The sequence below is a fragment of the Apteryx mantelli genome, chromosome 28 (genome assembly GCF_036417845.1).
Source record: "Apteryx mantelli isolate bAptMan1 chromosome 28, bAptMan1.hap1, whole genome shotgun sequence".
NCBI classification, from domain to species: Eukaryota; Metazoa; Chordata; class Aves; order Apterygiformes; family Apterygidae; genus Apteryx; species Apteryx mantelli.
Window position 1 is genome coordinate 6579193 of NC_090005.1, and position 14115 is coordinate 6593307.

The window sequence follows — 14115 nt, forward strand, 5'->3', positions numbered from 1 at the left end:
AGAGGCTGAAGCCCCCGGAGGAGATGGGGACTCCCTGAGAGCTGAGGATGCTGCCAACGGCAGCGGAGGTGGAGGATCCCACGGCGGTGTTCTGCGGGAAGGAGCTGAGGATGGGGCCGGGCAGGGTCACCACCACGGGAGAGGGCTCGATGACGACGGTGGAGTCCTGGCACTGCCTGACACAGGGCTCATTGCAGCTGCTGGCCAGCGGGGTCGGGCCGCAGGGCCGGCATGGCTGGCATGGGTTGAAGCAGGACATGTCTGAGGGTCGGAGGTGCACCTGCGAGAGAGGGCGGGGAGGAAGCAGAGCAGAGCATGGGGGATGCGTGAGGAGCAGCCTGTGAGCGTGCCACGAGGGAGTCAAGGCACCTGCTGGGCCGGCAGCTGGAGGCCGTGCAGCCCAAAACACAGCCTTCTGCTTTGCTTCGACCCCAAGGGCCCTGCCAAGGGCAGCCAGGACAAAGGAGAGTCCTGCCCAGCCCATAGCCCAGAAGAGCCCTCAGGCAAGCACCAGCCTCTCACCATGCCAGAACTTCTCCCCTCTTTCGCCCTCCCAAGCAGCCCCAAGACCCAGCGGAGCACAGCGGAGCAGGTATCAGCTGAGACGTGCTGGAGGAGGAGCAGGAGGAGAAAGGGCTTCAGACTCACCTGGTTCCCAAGGAGGTGGAGGCGAGAGAAGCGGATGAGAGAGTGGGGAGTTTGGCCGGCTTTTATAGTGCTCCTGCACTGCCCCAGGCCCAGAGTCACCCAGTACGTGGGCAGTAATTTTCCAGCAGACTCACCTCCAATGCAAAATAGCCTAGCTCATGGCACGGGCTGTGTTTGCTGTCCCTTCAACGTAGCCTTTTCATTTCCTCATTTCTGGCATGCCCATTCTGCCACGGAGGCCCCTTTTCAAAGCTGGCATGAGAGGCCCAGGGATTTCTGGGGCAGGAACATGTCAGTATGCCTAGAAGTCATGGCCCAAGTGCTGCAGGGGTGCCGTGCAGAGAGGGCGTGGCAGCCTAGAGCCCTTCGGTGGGGCTGCTTGTGACCCCCCCTTACAAGAAGGAGCCCGGCACCACAAGCTCCCATGCCTGAGCACAAGCCGTGTTCTGTCTCCCAGCTCGCTCTGTCCACCAGCACACTGGCCCCCCGCCCCTTTTCCACAAGGCCCTGGCCATCCTGCAAGGCCCCCAAGCTGTGGGAGCAGCAGCGAGGTCAGGCTGGAGGGCCACGGCCATTGGGGCTCCCTGGGGCTGTGCCCGGGGGCAGCCTGCTGCTTAGAACAGGTTTCCCCAGGGCAGCGTTGGAACTGCCCAGGCCGGAGGGGAATTCAGCCCTGCACGGGGTGTGGGGCTGCAGACAGCACACACACTTGGCTTAGCCTCATGCCAGAAGGGTGACACACGGCCCTCCTAAAGTTGGCTGTGGCTCGCCACGGGTTGGCCCCTGCGTCATGGCACATGGCCGAGCACAGCTGCTCTCTCAGGAAGGCAAAGGGAGCTTTGTAGGCAGGCTGTGCTCTTCCCTGAGGGCTGGGGGAGTCTATCCCAGCAAGCACACCCACTGAAGGCATCCCCGTACACTTCTGGGACGCGTCCCAGCTGCCTCCACGTCTCCAGGGCAGGGAAGTCCTTTGTTCATGCAGTGAGGATGCAACGACTCCTTGATGTAGTCTGAGTTGCTTTCATACCCAGGGCCCTTCTGACCACATCCCCTCCCTGAGCATCCCCAGGCATGTGGCAGGGTCCTGCCAGCCCTCGCTAGTGTCCTGCCACCAGTCCCCCTTGCTCTGGGAGGCTTGCTGGGAAGGCTCGAGTGCTCTGCACAAGCCCGCAGTGCCGGGCTGGGAGCGGCGGGAGGCTTCCTTGCCTCCCCAGTGGTGCTGGGTTGTGCCCGAACTGAGGAGGGCTTTGGGGCGTGGGAGGGGAGGTGTGCCAAAGACTCCACGTTAAGCACGACCCAGGAACCCCTACCCTCTGAGCCCCATCGCCCCACCACTTTTTACCCGTCCTGTTGTCCACCCACCCAGAGCGTCACGTCCTCAGTTGGATACAAGGCTACTGTGGGAGACAGTGTCGAAAGACCAAAGAGAGGCTGACAGGCCTGTAGTTCCCCACGTCGTCCTTTGCGCCTTTTCTGAAGATGGCTGTGACATTTGCTTTTCTCCAGGCATCAGGAACCTGCCCCGATCTCCACGACCTTTCAAGCCCACTAGAGAGTGGGCTTGGGAAGACGTCGGCCAGCTCTCTCGGCACCCTTGCATGCAGTCTGCCAGGACCCATGGGCCTCTACGGGTCGGCTCCTCTCAAGCAATCCTTGATTTGATCCTTCCCCGCTGCTGGTAGGGCTGCTCCTCCTCCTTGAACCCTTTTGGAGGGCACAGAGGCCTGGCAGTCCTTCTTGGCAAAGACTGAGGCAGAGAAGGCATCGAGCGCCCCAGCCTTAGCAGTGTCCGCTCTCACTCACTCACCCGCCCCATTCAGCCGTGGGCCCGCATTTTCCTCGGTCACTCTTCTGCGTCTAATGTAGCGGTGGAAGCTGTTGTTGTTGCCCTTGAGGCCTCTTGCAAGTCTCAACTCCAGGTGAGCTTTGGCTTTCCTAACAGCATGCCTATAGGCCCAGGACATGTCCCAAGTCCTTTGTCGCAAAGCTGTTTTCCACCTGGGGTTGCTCCTGCCCGGGCGCAGGACTTGGCATTTCCCTTTGTTGAACTTCACGACATTGCTCTCTGCCCATTGCCCAGGCTGTCGAGGTCCCTCGCAATGGCAGCACGACTCCCTGAGGCATCAGTCACTCCTCCCAGTTTTGTGTCACCTGCAGACTTGCTGAGGGTGCACCCTGTCCCTTCATCCAGGTCACTGATGAAGAGCTGAAGCGGTATTGGCCCCAGTATCGACACCCGCAATGCGCCACTAGTGACTGGCCTCCAGCTGCGCTTTGTGCCGCTCGTCACAACCCTTTGAGCCCAGCAGGACAGCCAGCTTTCAGTCCACCGCACTGCCCGCTTCTCTAGCCTGCACTCCATCAGTTGGGCTATAAGGATGTTATGGGAGAGAGCGTCAAAGCCTTGCTAAAGTTGAGATAAACAACACCCGCTGCTCTCCCCTCATCCCGGCCAAAGCCAGTTATCTCATCGTAGAAGGCTATGAGGCTGCTCAGGCCTGATTTCCCCTCCACAAATCCATGCTGACTACTCCGTCACCTACTTGTCCTTCATGTGTCTGGAAATGGCTTCCAGGACGATTTGCTCCATCGCGCTCGCGGGGTGGAGGTGAGGCTGACCGGCCTCTAGGCCCCCAGATCCTCCTTCTTGCCCTGCTCGATGACACGACTGACGTTTGCTTTCCTCCAGCTCTCAGAAACCTTCCCCAAGCGCCACGACGTTTCAAAGGTTTCTGAGCGTGGCCTCGCAGTGACATTGGCCAGCTCCCTCAGCACTCGTGGGTGCATCCCGTCATGTCCCATGGACTTGCGCCTGTCCAATTTGTTTCAATGTTCCCTAGCTTGATCCTCCTCTACTGTGAGTGAGTCTTCCTTGCTCCAGATTTTCCCACGGGTCTCAGGGGCCTAGTCTTCCTGAAGGCAAATCTTACCAGTGAAGACCCAAGGCCAAGGAGGCTTTGAGTACCTCAGCCTTTTCTGTGTCCCCTGTGTGGTGACCTCGCTGTGGGATTGAGCTCTACCACCAGCCTCCACGCCCGTCACAAGGTCGCCTGCCCCATCCAGGCCTAGGCCCACGTTTTCCCTAGTCTTCCTTTTGCTGCTGATACACCAGAAAAGCCCTTTGTGTTGCTCTCCAGCTCCTTGGCCTGCTTCAACTCCAGGTGGCCTTTGGCTTTCCTAACCCCTACCCTGCATCCTTGGACAGATCTCTCCCCAGAGCGGGCAGCATCAGGAGGAAGAGAGGCAAAACCTGCAGCACAGCCCACCCGTCAGGGGAGGCAACGACCAGTGACTGTCGGAGAGAGCTGGGAGGGAGGGAGAGAGAGAAGGATACGGCACATCCACACGCATGGGGACTCTTGGATGTTCGGCTGGGGACTAGGGCACCGGGAGGGCCTGGGCCCCTTCCTGCAAGAGGGCTCACGAGCAGCCCCACTAGAGTGCCACTGCCCGATGGCCGGGTCTGCACGGGACCCCTCCAGTACTTGGGCCGTGACTTCTGCCCATACTGACAAGCTCCTGCCCCAGAAATCCCTGGGCCTCTCACGCCGGCACTTGAAAGGAGCCTCCGTGGCAGAATGGGCATGCCAGAAATGAGGAAATGAAAAGGCTACGTTGAAGGGACAGCAAACACAGCCCGTGCCATGAGCTAGGCTATTTTGCATTGGAGGTGAGTCTGCTGGAAAATTACTGCCCACGTACTGGGTGACTCTGGGCCTGGGGCAGTGCAGGAGCACTATAAAAGCCGGCCAAACTCCCCACTCTCTCATCCGCTTCTCTCGCCTCCACCTCCTTGGGAACCAGGTGAGTCTGAAGCCCTTTCTCCTCCTGCTCCTCCTCCAGCACGTCTCAGCTGATACCTGCTCCGCTGTGCTCCGCTGGGTCTTGGGGCTGCTTGGGAGGGCGAAAGAGGGGAGAAGTTCTGGCATGGTGAGAGGCTGGTGCTTGCCTGAGGGCTCTTCTGGGCTATGGGCTGGGCAGGACTCTCCTTTGTCCTGGCTGCCCTTGGCAGGGCCCTTGGGGTCGAAGCAAAGCAGAAGGCTGTGTTTTGGGCTGCACGGCCTCCAGCTGCCGGCCCAGCAGGTGCCTTGACTCCCTCGTGGCACGCTCACAGGCTGCTCCTCACGCATCCCCCATGCTCTGCTCTGCTTCCTCCCCGCCCTCTCTCGCAGGTGCACCTCCGACCCTCAGACATGTCCTGCTTCAACCCATGCCAGCCATGCCGGCCCTGCGGCCCGACCCCGCTGGCCAGCAGCTGCAATGAGCCCTGTGTCAGGCAGTGCCAGGACTCCACCGTCGTCATCGAGCCCTCTCCCGTGGTGGTGACCCTGCCCGGCCCCATCCTCAGCTCCTTCCCGCAGAACACCGCCGTGGGATCCTCCACCTCCGCTGCCGTTGGCAGCATCCTCAGCTCTCAGGGAGTCCCCATCTCCTCCGGGGGCTTCAGCCTCTCTGGCATCAGCAGCCGCTACTCTGGCTCGAGGTGCCTGCCCTGCTAAAGCCGCTGGTGACGGCCCCACAGCAGGACCCCCAGGAACCCAGAAGATGCTACCGGAATGAGGATGGAGCTCCTGGGCATCGGATTCAGAGGGGCTGCGCGATCCCGGCTGCCCCTGCAAAGGAAGGCCGGAAGGGGCCAGCCTGGGCTCTCTCACAGCGCGGCCCATGTCTGCCTTTCCCTTCTTCCACTCTCTCCTCTCCCTCCCGTGTCCTTGCTGTCTTCTGCTGCCGTGGGCCACGCGGCCGCCCAGAGCCACCTAGGGGGCACTGCTGGCCCCTCTCCCTCTGCAAGTGCAGACTCTCGGCTGCCCCTGGAGCTCCCTGCCCCAGGACCTCCACTTGGAGCAAGCTCGTTTCCCTCTGTTGACTCATTAAAGGTCTTCTGCATGCACGCCTGGGTCTGCACGTGGTCCTTCCCTCTGTGGTTGCTCTCCCAAGCTGCCCAGGGAGAAAGGCAGTGCTCTGGGGGAACTGGGGTGGCTTGGGGGCACATGAGGACCCTTCACCATTCCCGGAGGAACTGGAGGGTGGACACACTGCAGCAGTGGCCTTTTAGGCGCTCTCGCTTGGAGCTGAGGAGGACATCCCCGGCTCCTCCAGAGCCCGTAGCCATCAGGCCCTGCCTTGCAGTGCCTCTGCCCAGAAATGCCCTCTCGGCCTCAGTGCACGTCCTTCAGACTGGGAGCCTGACCACTGCTGACCTCAAGTGAAGAGCCCTGGCTGCGGGAGGCCCTGGGAGGGCAGCAGCCCCGCGAGCTCTTGGGGGAAGCGGTTCTTCTTGCTCTGGATGGAGCTGTGCTTGGGGAGGAGTTTCAGACAGAAGATGGCTCCCCAGGGACAGCGGGAGTGAGGATGGGAGGCTTGCAGACAGCGCCTGCCCTGCCGCTCCTTCCAGCGATGCCCTGGGTTTCCTGGCGAAGGTTTCTGGCGAGCGGCAAGCTGGGAGAGACTCAGGGCCAGAAGAGGGGTGGGGGGGTGCTGTCCGAGTGTCCCAAGGGTGGCCAGGAGCTCCCCAAAGCAGTGCTGTCACCAGCAGGAAGGCTGGAGAGAGGCTTACAGCCGAGGAAGGGGCAGTGCTGAAGTGCTGCAAGATACAGCTGGGCAGGATGATGCACGACCACTCAGAGCCGTGATCGGCAGCTGTCTGGGCAGTGGAGACGCAACCAGCACTCTGTCCCCACACAACTTCCAGCCCCTCTCAAGCAACAGCCCCAAAAGAAGGCCAGGAACAGGTGCTCCTGGGGAAACCCCTTCAGGACAGCTGTGACTGGCAAAGGTGTTCTGTGACACCGAGGACTGTCAACAGCATCCTGGGCTGCATTAACAGGAGCACAGCCAGTAGTTTGAGGGGAGTGATTATCCGCCTCTGCTCAGCACTCAGCTTGCAGACAGCGCCCACGGCAGCAGAAGACAGCAAGGAGACGGGAGGGGAAGGAGAGAGTGGAAGAAGGGAGAGGCAAACATGGGCCATGCTGTGAGAGAGCCACAAGGCCCCCCAGAGCCTGCCTAGGCGGGAACTGCTGGCCCCTCTCTCCCAATGGGCTAGGCGGATGGACGCCCAGCAGGAACTCTGCCGTGGCCACAGGGGGCGGGCTCTCGGCTGACCCTCGTGCTCCCTGCACCTGGGCCTCCACTCGGAGCAAGCTCGTTTCCCTCTGTCCACTCATTAAAGTTCTTCCGCATGCCAGCCTGCGTCCCCGCATGGTCCTTCCCTCTGTGGACGCTCTCCCAAGCCGTCCAGGGAGAAAGCTGTTGCTCTGGGGAGGTTCGCAATGGTGCTGCACAGCAGTTGCGCTGAGGACTCCTAATCATTCGCCGGGTTCAGCCCCGGGTTCTAAGCTTCTCCACCTACGCAGGATTGGTTGCAATCTTGCTACGTATTTCAATGACTGCTCTCCACTCTCTTGTGCATACGTTGTCTCTTTCTCTAACATAACCTGGAAACTGCAAAGCAAGGAGTAAGGAGAGGGCGGGATGAAAGTGTCAGCTGGCTTGAGAACCCGTCAGAACGCCATGAGAACCCGTCAGAACCTGTCATAACAGCAGCACCAGGGTTTACAGGGGCAAGGCCAGAAGAAAAGACAGCAAGAAAACAACAGCGTGAGAGCAATAAGGGAAAGTACTGCCTCAGAAGCTTTGGCAAAACCCTGTCCCAACAGCTTACAGCCGTAGCATCATGGGTCGTGTGGTCTCCCAGGCGGCACGGAGATGCTTTCTGCAACCCTTTCTTCGCCTCCACAGAGTATGCAGGAGGACTCCCAACACTGCCCGTCTCTGTGCCCAGGAAGCTGAGCGCTGTGTGGCCATTCCCGTCCTCCCCCAAGGGAGCGTGTCACCCGCAGGGCTGTCGCTGCCCCCTGTGGGGAGCTCCTGGCCACCCTTGGGACACTCGGACAGCACCCCCCCACCCCTCTTCTGGCCCTGAGTCTCTCCCAGCTTGCCGCTCGCCAGAAACCTTCGCCAGGAAACCCAGGGCATCGCTGGAAGGAGCGGCAGGGCAGGCGCTGTCTGCAAGCCTCCCATCCTCACTCCCGCTGTCCCTGGGGAGCCATCTTCTGTCTGAAACTCCTCCCCAAGCACAGCTCCATCCAGAGCAAGAAGAACCGCTTCCCCCAAGAGCTCGCGGGGCTGCTGCCCTCCCAGGGCCTCCCGCAGCCAGGGCTCTTCACTTGAGGTCAGCAGTGGTCAGGCTCCCAGTCTGAAGGACGTGCACTGAGGCCGAGAGGGCATTTCTGGGCAGAGGCACTGCAAGGCAGGGCCTGATGGCTACGGGCTCTGGAGGAGCCGGGGATGTCCTCCTCAGCTCCAAGCGAGAGCGCCTAAAAGGCCACTGCTGCAGTGTGTCCACCCTCCAGTTCCTCCGGGAATGGTGAAGGGTCCTCATGTGCCCCCAAGCCACCCCAGTTCCCCCAGAGCACTGCCTTTCTCCCTGGGCAGCTTGGGAGAGCAACCACAGAGGGAAGGACCACGTGCAGACCCAGGCGTGCATGCAGAAGACCTTTAATGAGTCAACAGAGGGAAACGAGCTTGCTCCAAGTGGAGGTCCTGGGGCAGGGAGCTCCAGGGGCAGCCGAGAGTCTGCACTTGCAGAGGGAGAGGGGCCAGCAGTGCCCCCTAGGTGGCTCTGGGCGGCCGCGTGGCCCACGGCAGCAGAAGACAGCAAGGACACGGGAGGGAGAGGAGAGAGTGGAAGAAGGGAAAGGCAGACATGGGCCGCGCTGTGAGAGAGCCCAGGCTGGCCCCTTCCGGCCTTCCTTTGCAGGGGCAGCCGGGATCGCGCAGCCCCTCTGAATCCGATGCCCAGGAGCTCCATCCTCATTCCGGTAGCATCTTCTGGGTTCCTGGGGGTCCTGCTGTGGGGCCGTCACCAGCGGCTTTAGCAGGGCAGGCACCTCGAGCCAGAGTAGCGGCTGCTGATGCCAGAGAGGCTGAAGCCCCCGGAGGAGATGGGGACTCCCTGAGAGCTGAGGATGCTGCCAACGGCAGCGGAGGTGGAGGATCCCACGGCGGTGTTCTGCGGGAAGGAGCTGAGGATGGGGCCGGGCAGGGTCACCACCACGGGAGAGGGCTCGATGACGACGGTGGAGTCCTGGCACTGCCTGAAACAGGGCTCATTGCAGCTGCTGGCCAGCGGGGTCGGGCCGCAGGGCCGGCATGGCTGGCATGGGTTGAAGCAGGACATGTCTGAGGGTCGGAGGTGCACCTGCGAGAGAGGGCGGGGAGGAAGCAGAGCAGAGCATGGGGGATGCGTGAGGAGCAGCCTGTGAGCGTGCCACGAGGGAGTCAAGGCACCTGCTGGGCCGGCAGCTGGAGGCCGTGCAGCCCAAAACACAGCCTTCTGCTTTGCTTCGACCCCAAGGGCCCTGCCAAGGGCAGCCAGGACAAAGGAGAGTCCTGCCCAGCCCATAGCCCAGAAGAGCCCTCAGGCAAGCACCAGCCTCTCACCATGCCAGAACTTCTCCCCTCTTTCGCCCTCCCAAGCAGCCCCAAGACCCAGCGGAGCACAGCGGAGCAGGTATCAGCTGAGACGTGCTGGAGGAGGAGCAGGAGGAGAAAGGGCTTCAGACTCACCTGGTTCCCAAGGAGGTGGAGGCGAGAGAAGCGGATGAGAGAGTGGGGAGTTTGGCCGGCTTTTATAGTGCTCCTGCACTGCCCCAGGCCCAGAGTCACCCAGTACGTGGGCAGTAATTTTCCAGCAGACTCACCTCCAATGCAAAATAGCCTAGCTCATGGCACGGGCTGTGTTTGCTGTCCCTTCAACGTAGCCTTTTCATTTCCTCATTTCTGGCATGCCCATTCTGCCACGGAGGCCCCTTTTCAAAGCTGGCATGAGAGGCCCAGGGATTTCTGGGGCAGGAACATGTCAGTATGCCTAGAAGTCATGGCCCAAGTGCTGCAGGGGTGCCGTGCAGAGAGGGCGTGGCAGCCTAGAGCCCTTCGGTGGGGCTGCTTGTGACCCCCCCTTACAAGAAGGAGCCCGGCACCACAAGCTCCCATGCCTGAGCACAAGCCGTGTTCTGTCTCCCAGCTCGCTCTGTCCACCAGCACACTGGCCCCCCGCCCCTTTTCCACAAGGCCCTGGCCATCCTGCAAGGCCCCCAAGCTGTGGGAGCAGCAGCGAGGTCAGGCTGGAGGGCCACGGCCATTGGGGCTCCCTGGGGCTGTGCCCGGGGGCAGCCTGCTGCTTAGAACAGGTTTCCCCAGGGCAGCGTTGGAACTGCCCAGGCCGGAGGGGAATTCAGCCCTGCACGGGGTGTGGGGCTGCAGACAGCACACACACTTGGCTTAGCCTCATGCCAGAAGGGTGACACACGGCCCTCCTAAAGTTGGCTGTGGCTCGCCACGGGTTGGCCCCTGCGTCATGGCACATGGCCGAGCACAGCTGCTCTCTCAGGAAGGCAAAGGGAGCTTTGTAGGCAGGCTGTGCTCTTCCCTGAGGGCTGGGGGAGTCTATCCCAGCAAGCACACCCACTGAAGGCATCCCCGTACACTTCTGGGACGCGTCCCAGCTGCCTCCACGTCTCCAGGGCAGGGAAGTCCTTTGTTCATGCAGTGAGGATGCAACGACTCCTTGATGTAGTCTGAGTTGCTTTCATACCCAGGGCCCTTCTGACCACATCCCCTCCCTGAGCATCCCCAGGCATGTGGCAGGGTCCTGCCAGCCCTCGCTAGTGTCCTGCCACCAGTCCCCCTTGCTCTGGGAGGCTTGCTGGGAAGGCTCGAGTGCTCTGCACAAGCCCGCAGTGCCGGGCTGGGAGCGGCGGGAGGCTTCCTTGCCTCCCCAGTGGTGCTGGGTTGTGCCCGAACTGAGGAGGGCTTTGGGGCGTGGGAGGGGAGGTGTGCCAAAGACTCCACGTTAAGCACGACCCAGGAACCCCTACCCTCTGAGCCCCATCGCCCCACCACTTTTTACCCGTCCTGTTGTCCACCCACCCAGAGCGTCACGTCCTCAGTTGGATACAAGGCTACTGTGGGAGACAGTGTCGAAAGACCAAAGAGAGGCTGACAGGCCTGTAGTTCCCCACGTCGTCCTTTGCGCCTTTTCTGAAGATGGCTGTGACATTTGCTTTTCTCCAGGCATCAGGAACCTGCCCCGATCTCCACGACCTTTCAAGCCCACTAGAGAGTGGGCTTGGGAAGACGTCGGCCAGCTCTCTCGGCACCCTTGCATGCAGTCTGCCAGGACCCATGGGCCTCTACGGGTCGGCTCCTCTCAAGCAATCCTTGATTTGATCCTTCCCCGCTGCTGGTAGGGCTGCTCCTCCTCCTTGAACCCTTTTGGAGGGCACAGAGGCCTGGCAGTCCTTCTTGGCAAAGACTGAGGCAGAGAAGGCATCGAGCGCCCCAGCCTTAGCAGTGTCCGCTCTCACTCACTCACCCGCCCCATTCAGCCGTGGGCCCGCATTTTCCTCGGTCACTCTTCTGCGTCTAATGTAGCGGTGGAAGCTGTTGTTGTTGCCCTTGAGGCCTCTTGCAAGTCTCAACTCCAGGTGAGCTTTGGCTTTCCTAACAGCATGCCTATAGGCCCAGGACATGTCCCAAGTCCTTTGTCGCAAAGCTGTTTTCCACCTGGGGTTGCTCCTGCCCGGGCGCAGGACTTGGCATTTCCCTTTGTTGAACTTCACGACATTGCTCTCTGCCCATTGCCCAGGCTGTCGAGGTCCCTCGCAATGGCAGCACGACTCCCTGAGGCATCAGTCACTCCTCCCAGTTTTGTGTCACCTGCAGACTTGCTGAGGGTGCACCCTGTCCCTTCATCCAGGTCACTGATGAAGAGCTGAAGCGGTATTGGCCCCAGTATCGACACCCGCAATGCGCCACTAGTGACTGGCCTCCAGCTGCGCTTTGTGCCGCTCGTCACAACCCTTTGAGCCCAGCAGGACAGCCAGCTTTCAGTCCACCGCACTGCCCGCTTCTCTAGCCTGCACTCCATCAGTTGGGCTATAAGGATGTTATGGGAGAGAGCGTCAAAGCCTTGCTAAAGTTGAGATAAACAACACCCGCTGCTCTCCCCTCATCCCGGCCAAAGCCAGTTATCTCATCGTAGAAGGCTATGAGGCTGCTCAGGCCTGATTTCCCCTCCACAAATCCATGCTGACTACTCCGTCACCTACTTGTCCTTCATGTGTCTGGAAATGGCTTCCAGGACGATTTGCTCCATCGCGCTCGCGGGGTGGAGGTGAGGCTGACCGGCCTCTAGGCCCCCAGATCCTCCTTCTTGCCCTGCTCGATGACACGACTGACGTTTGCTTTCCTCCAGCTCTCAGAAACCTTCCCCAAGCGCCACGACGTTTCAAAGGTTTCTGAGCGTGGCCTCGCAGTGACATTGGCCAGCTCCCTCAGCACTCGTGGGTGCATCCCGTCATGTCCCATGGACTTGCGCCTGTCCAATTTGTTTCAATGTTCCCTAGCTTGATCCTCCTCTACTGTGAGTGAGTCTTCCTTGCTCCAGATTTTCCCACGGGTCTCAGGGGCCTAGTCTTCCTGAAGGCAAATCTTACAAGTGAAGACCCAAGGCCAAGGAGGCTTTGAGTACCTCAGCCTTTTCTGTGTCCCCTGTGTGGTGACCTCGCTGTGGGATTGAGCTCTACCACCAGCCTCCACGCCCGTCACAAGGTCGCCTGCCCCATCCAGGCCTAGGCCCACGTTTTCCCTAGTCTTCCTTTTGCTGCTGATACACCAGAAAAGCCCTTTGTGTTGCTCTCCAGCTCCTTGGCCTGCTTCAACTCCAGGTGGCCTTTGGCTTTCCTAACCCCTACCCTGCATCCTTGGACAGATCTCTCCCCAGAGCGGGCAGCATCAGGAGGAAGAGAGGCAAAACCTGCAGCACAGCCCACCCGTCAGGGGAGGCAACGACCAGTGACTGTCGGAGAGAGCTGGGAGGGAGGGAGAGAGAGAAGGATACGGCACATCCACACGCATGGGGACTCTTGGATGTTCGGCTGGGGACTAGGGCACCGGGAGGGCCTGGGCCCCTTCCTGCAAGAGGGCTCACGAGCAGCCCCACTAGAGTGCCACTGCCCGATGGCCGGGTCTGCACGGGACCCCTCCAGTACTTGGGCCGTGACTTCTGCCCATACTGACAAGCTCCTGCCCCAGAAATCCCTGGGCCTCTCACGCCGGCACTTGAAAGGAGCCTCCGTGGCAGAATGGGCATGCCAGAAATGAGGAAATGAAAAGGCTACGTTGAAGGGACAGCAAACACAGCCCGTGCCATGAGCTAGGCTATTTTGCATTGGAGGTGAGTCTGCTGGAAAATTACTGCCCACGTACTGGGTGACTCTGGGCCTGGGGCAGTGCAGGAGCACTATAAAAGCCGGCCAAACTCCCCACTCTCTCATCTGCTTCTCTCGCCTCCACCTCCTTGGGAACCAGGTGAGTCTGAAGCCCTTTCTCCTCCTGCTCCTCCTCCAGCACGTCTCAGCTGATACCTGCTCCGCTGTGCTCCGCTGGGTCTTGGGGCTGCTTGGGAGGGCGAAAGAGGGGAGAAGTTCTGGCATGGTGAGAGGCTGGTGCTTGCCTGAGGGCTCTTCTGGGCTATGGGCTGGGCAGGACTCTCCTTTGCCCTGGCTGCCCTTGGCAGGGCCCTTGGGGTCGAAGCAAAGCAGAAGGCTGTGTTTTGGGCTGCACGGCCTCCAGCTGCCGGCCCAGCAGGTGCCTTGACTCCCTCGTGGCACGCTCACAGGCTGCTCCTCACGCATCCCCCATGCTCTGCTCTGCTTCCTCCCCGCCCTCTCTCGCAGGTGCACCTCCGACCCTCAGACATGTCCTGCTTCAACCCATGCCAGCCATGCCGGCCCTGCGGCCCGACCCCACTGGGCAGCAGCTGCAATGAGCCCTGTTTCAGGCAGTGCCAGGACTCCACCGTCGTCATCGAGCCCTCTCCCGTGGTGGTGACCCTGCCCGGCCCCATCCTCAGCTCCTTCCCGCAGAACACCGCCGTGGGATCCTCCACCTCCGCTGCCGTTGGCAGCATCCTCAGCTCTCAGGGAGTCCCCATCTCCTCCGGGGGCTTCAGCCTCTCTGGCATCAGCAGCCGCTACTCTGGCTCGAGGTGCCTGCCCTGCTAAAGCCGCTGGTGACGGCCCCACAGCAGGACCCCCAGGAACCCAGAAGATGCTACCGGAATGAGGATGGAGCTCCTGGGCATCGGATTCAGAGGGGCTGCGCGATCCCGGCTGCCCCTGCAAAGGAAGGCCGGAAGGGGCCAGCCTGGGCTCTCTCACAGCGCGGCCCATGTCTGCCTTTCCCTTCTTCCACTCTCTCCTCTCCCTCCCGTGTCCTTGCTGTCTTCTGCTGCCGTGGGCCACGCGGCCGCCCAGAGCCACCTAGGGGGCACTGCTGGCCCCTCTCCCTCTGCAAGTGCAGACTCTCGGCTGCCCCTGGAGCTCCCTGCCCCAGGACCTCCACTTGGAGCAAGCTCGTTTCCCTCTGTTGACTCATTAAAGGTCTTCTGCATGCACGCCT

At 61.1% G+C, this 14115-nt stretch overlaps 1 protein-coding gene across 1 annotated transcript; it reads left to right on the forward strand.

Moving 5' to 3' along the window:
* Window positions 1-4841: 4841 nt before the first annotated feature.
* Window positions 4842-5147, forward strand: LOC136994344 (feather keratin Cos1-1/Cos1-3/Cos2-1). Its single transcript, XM_067311803.1, has one exon. The coding sequence runs from the start codon at window positions 4842-4844 to the stop codon at window positions 5145-5147; it is 306 nt and encodes a 101-aa protein (XP_067167904.1).
* The last annotated feature ends 8968 nt before the right edge of the window (window positions 5148-14115 follow it).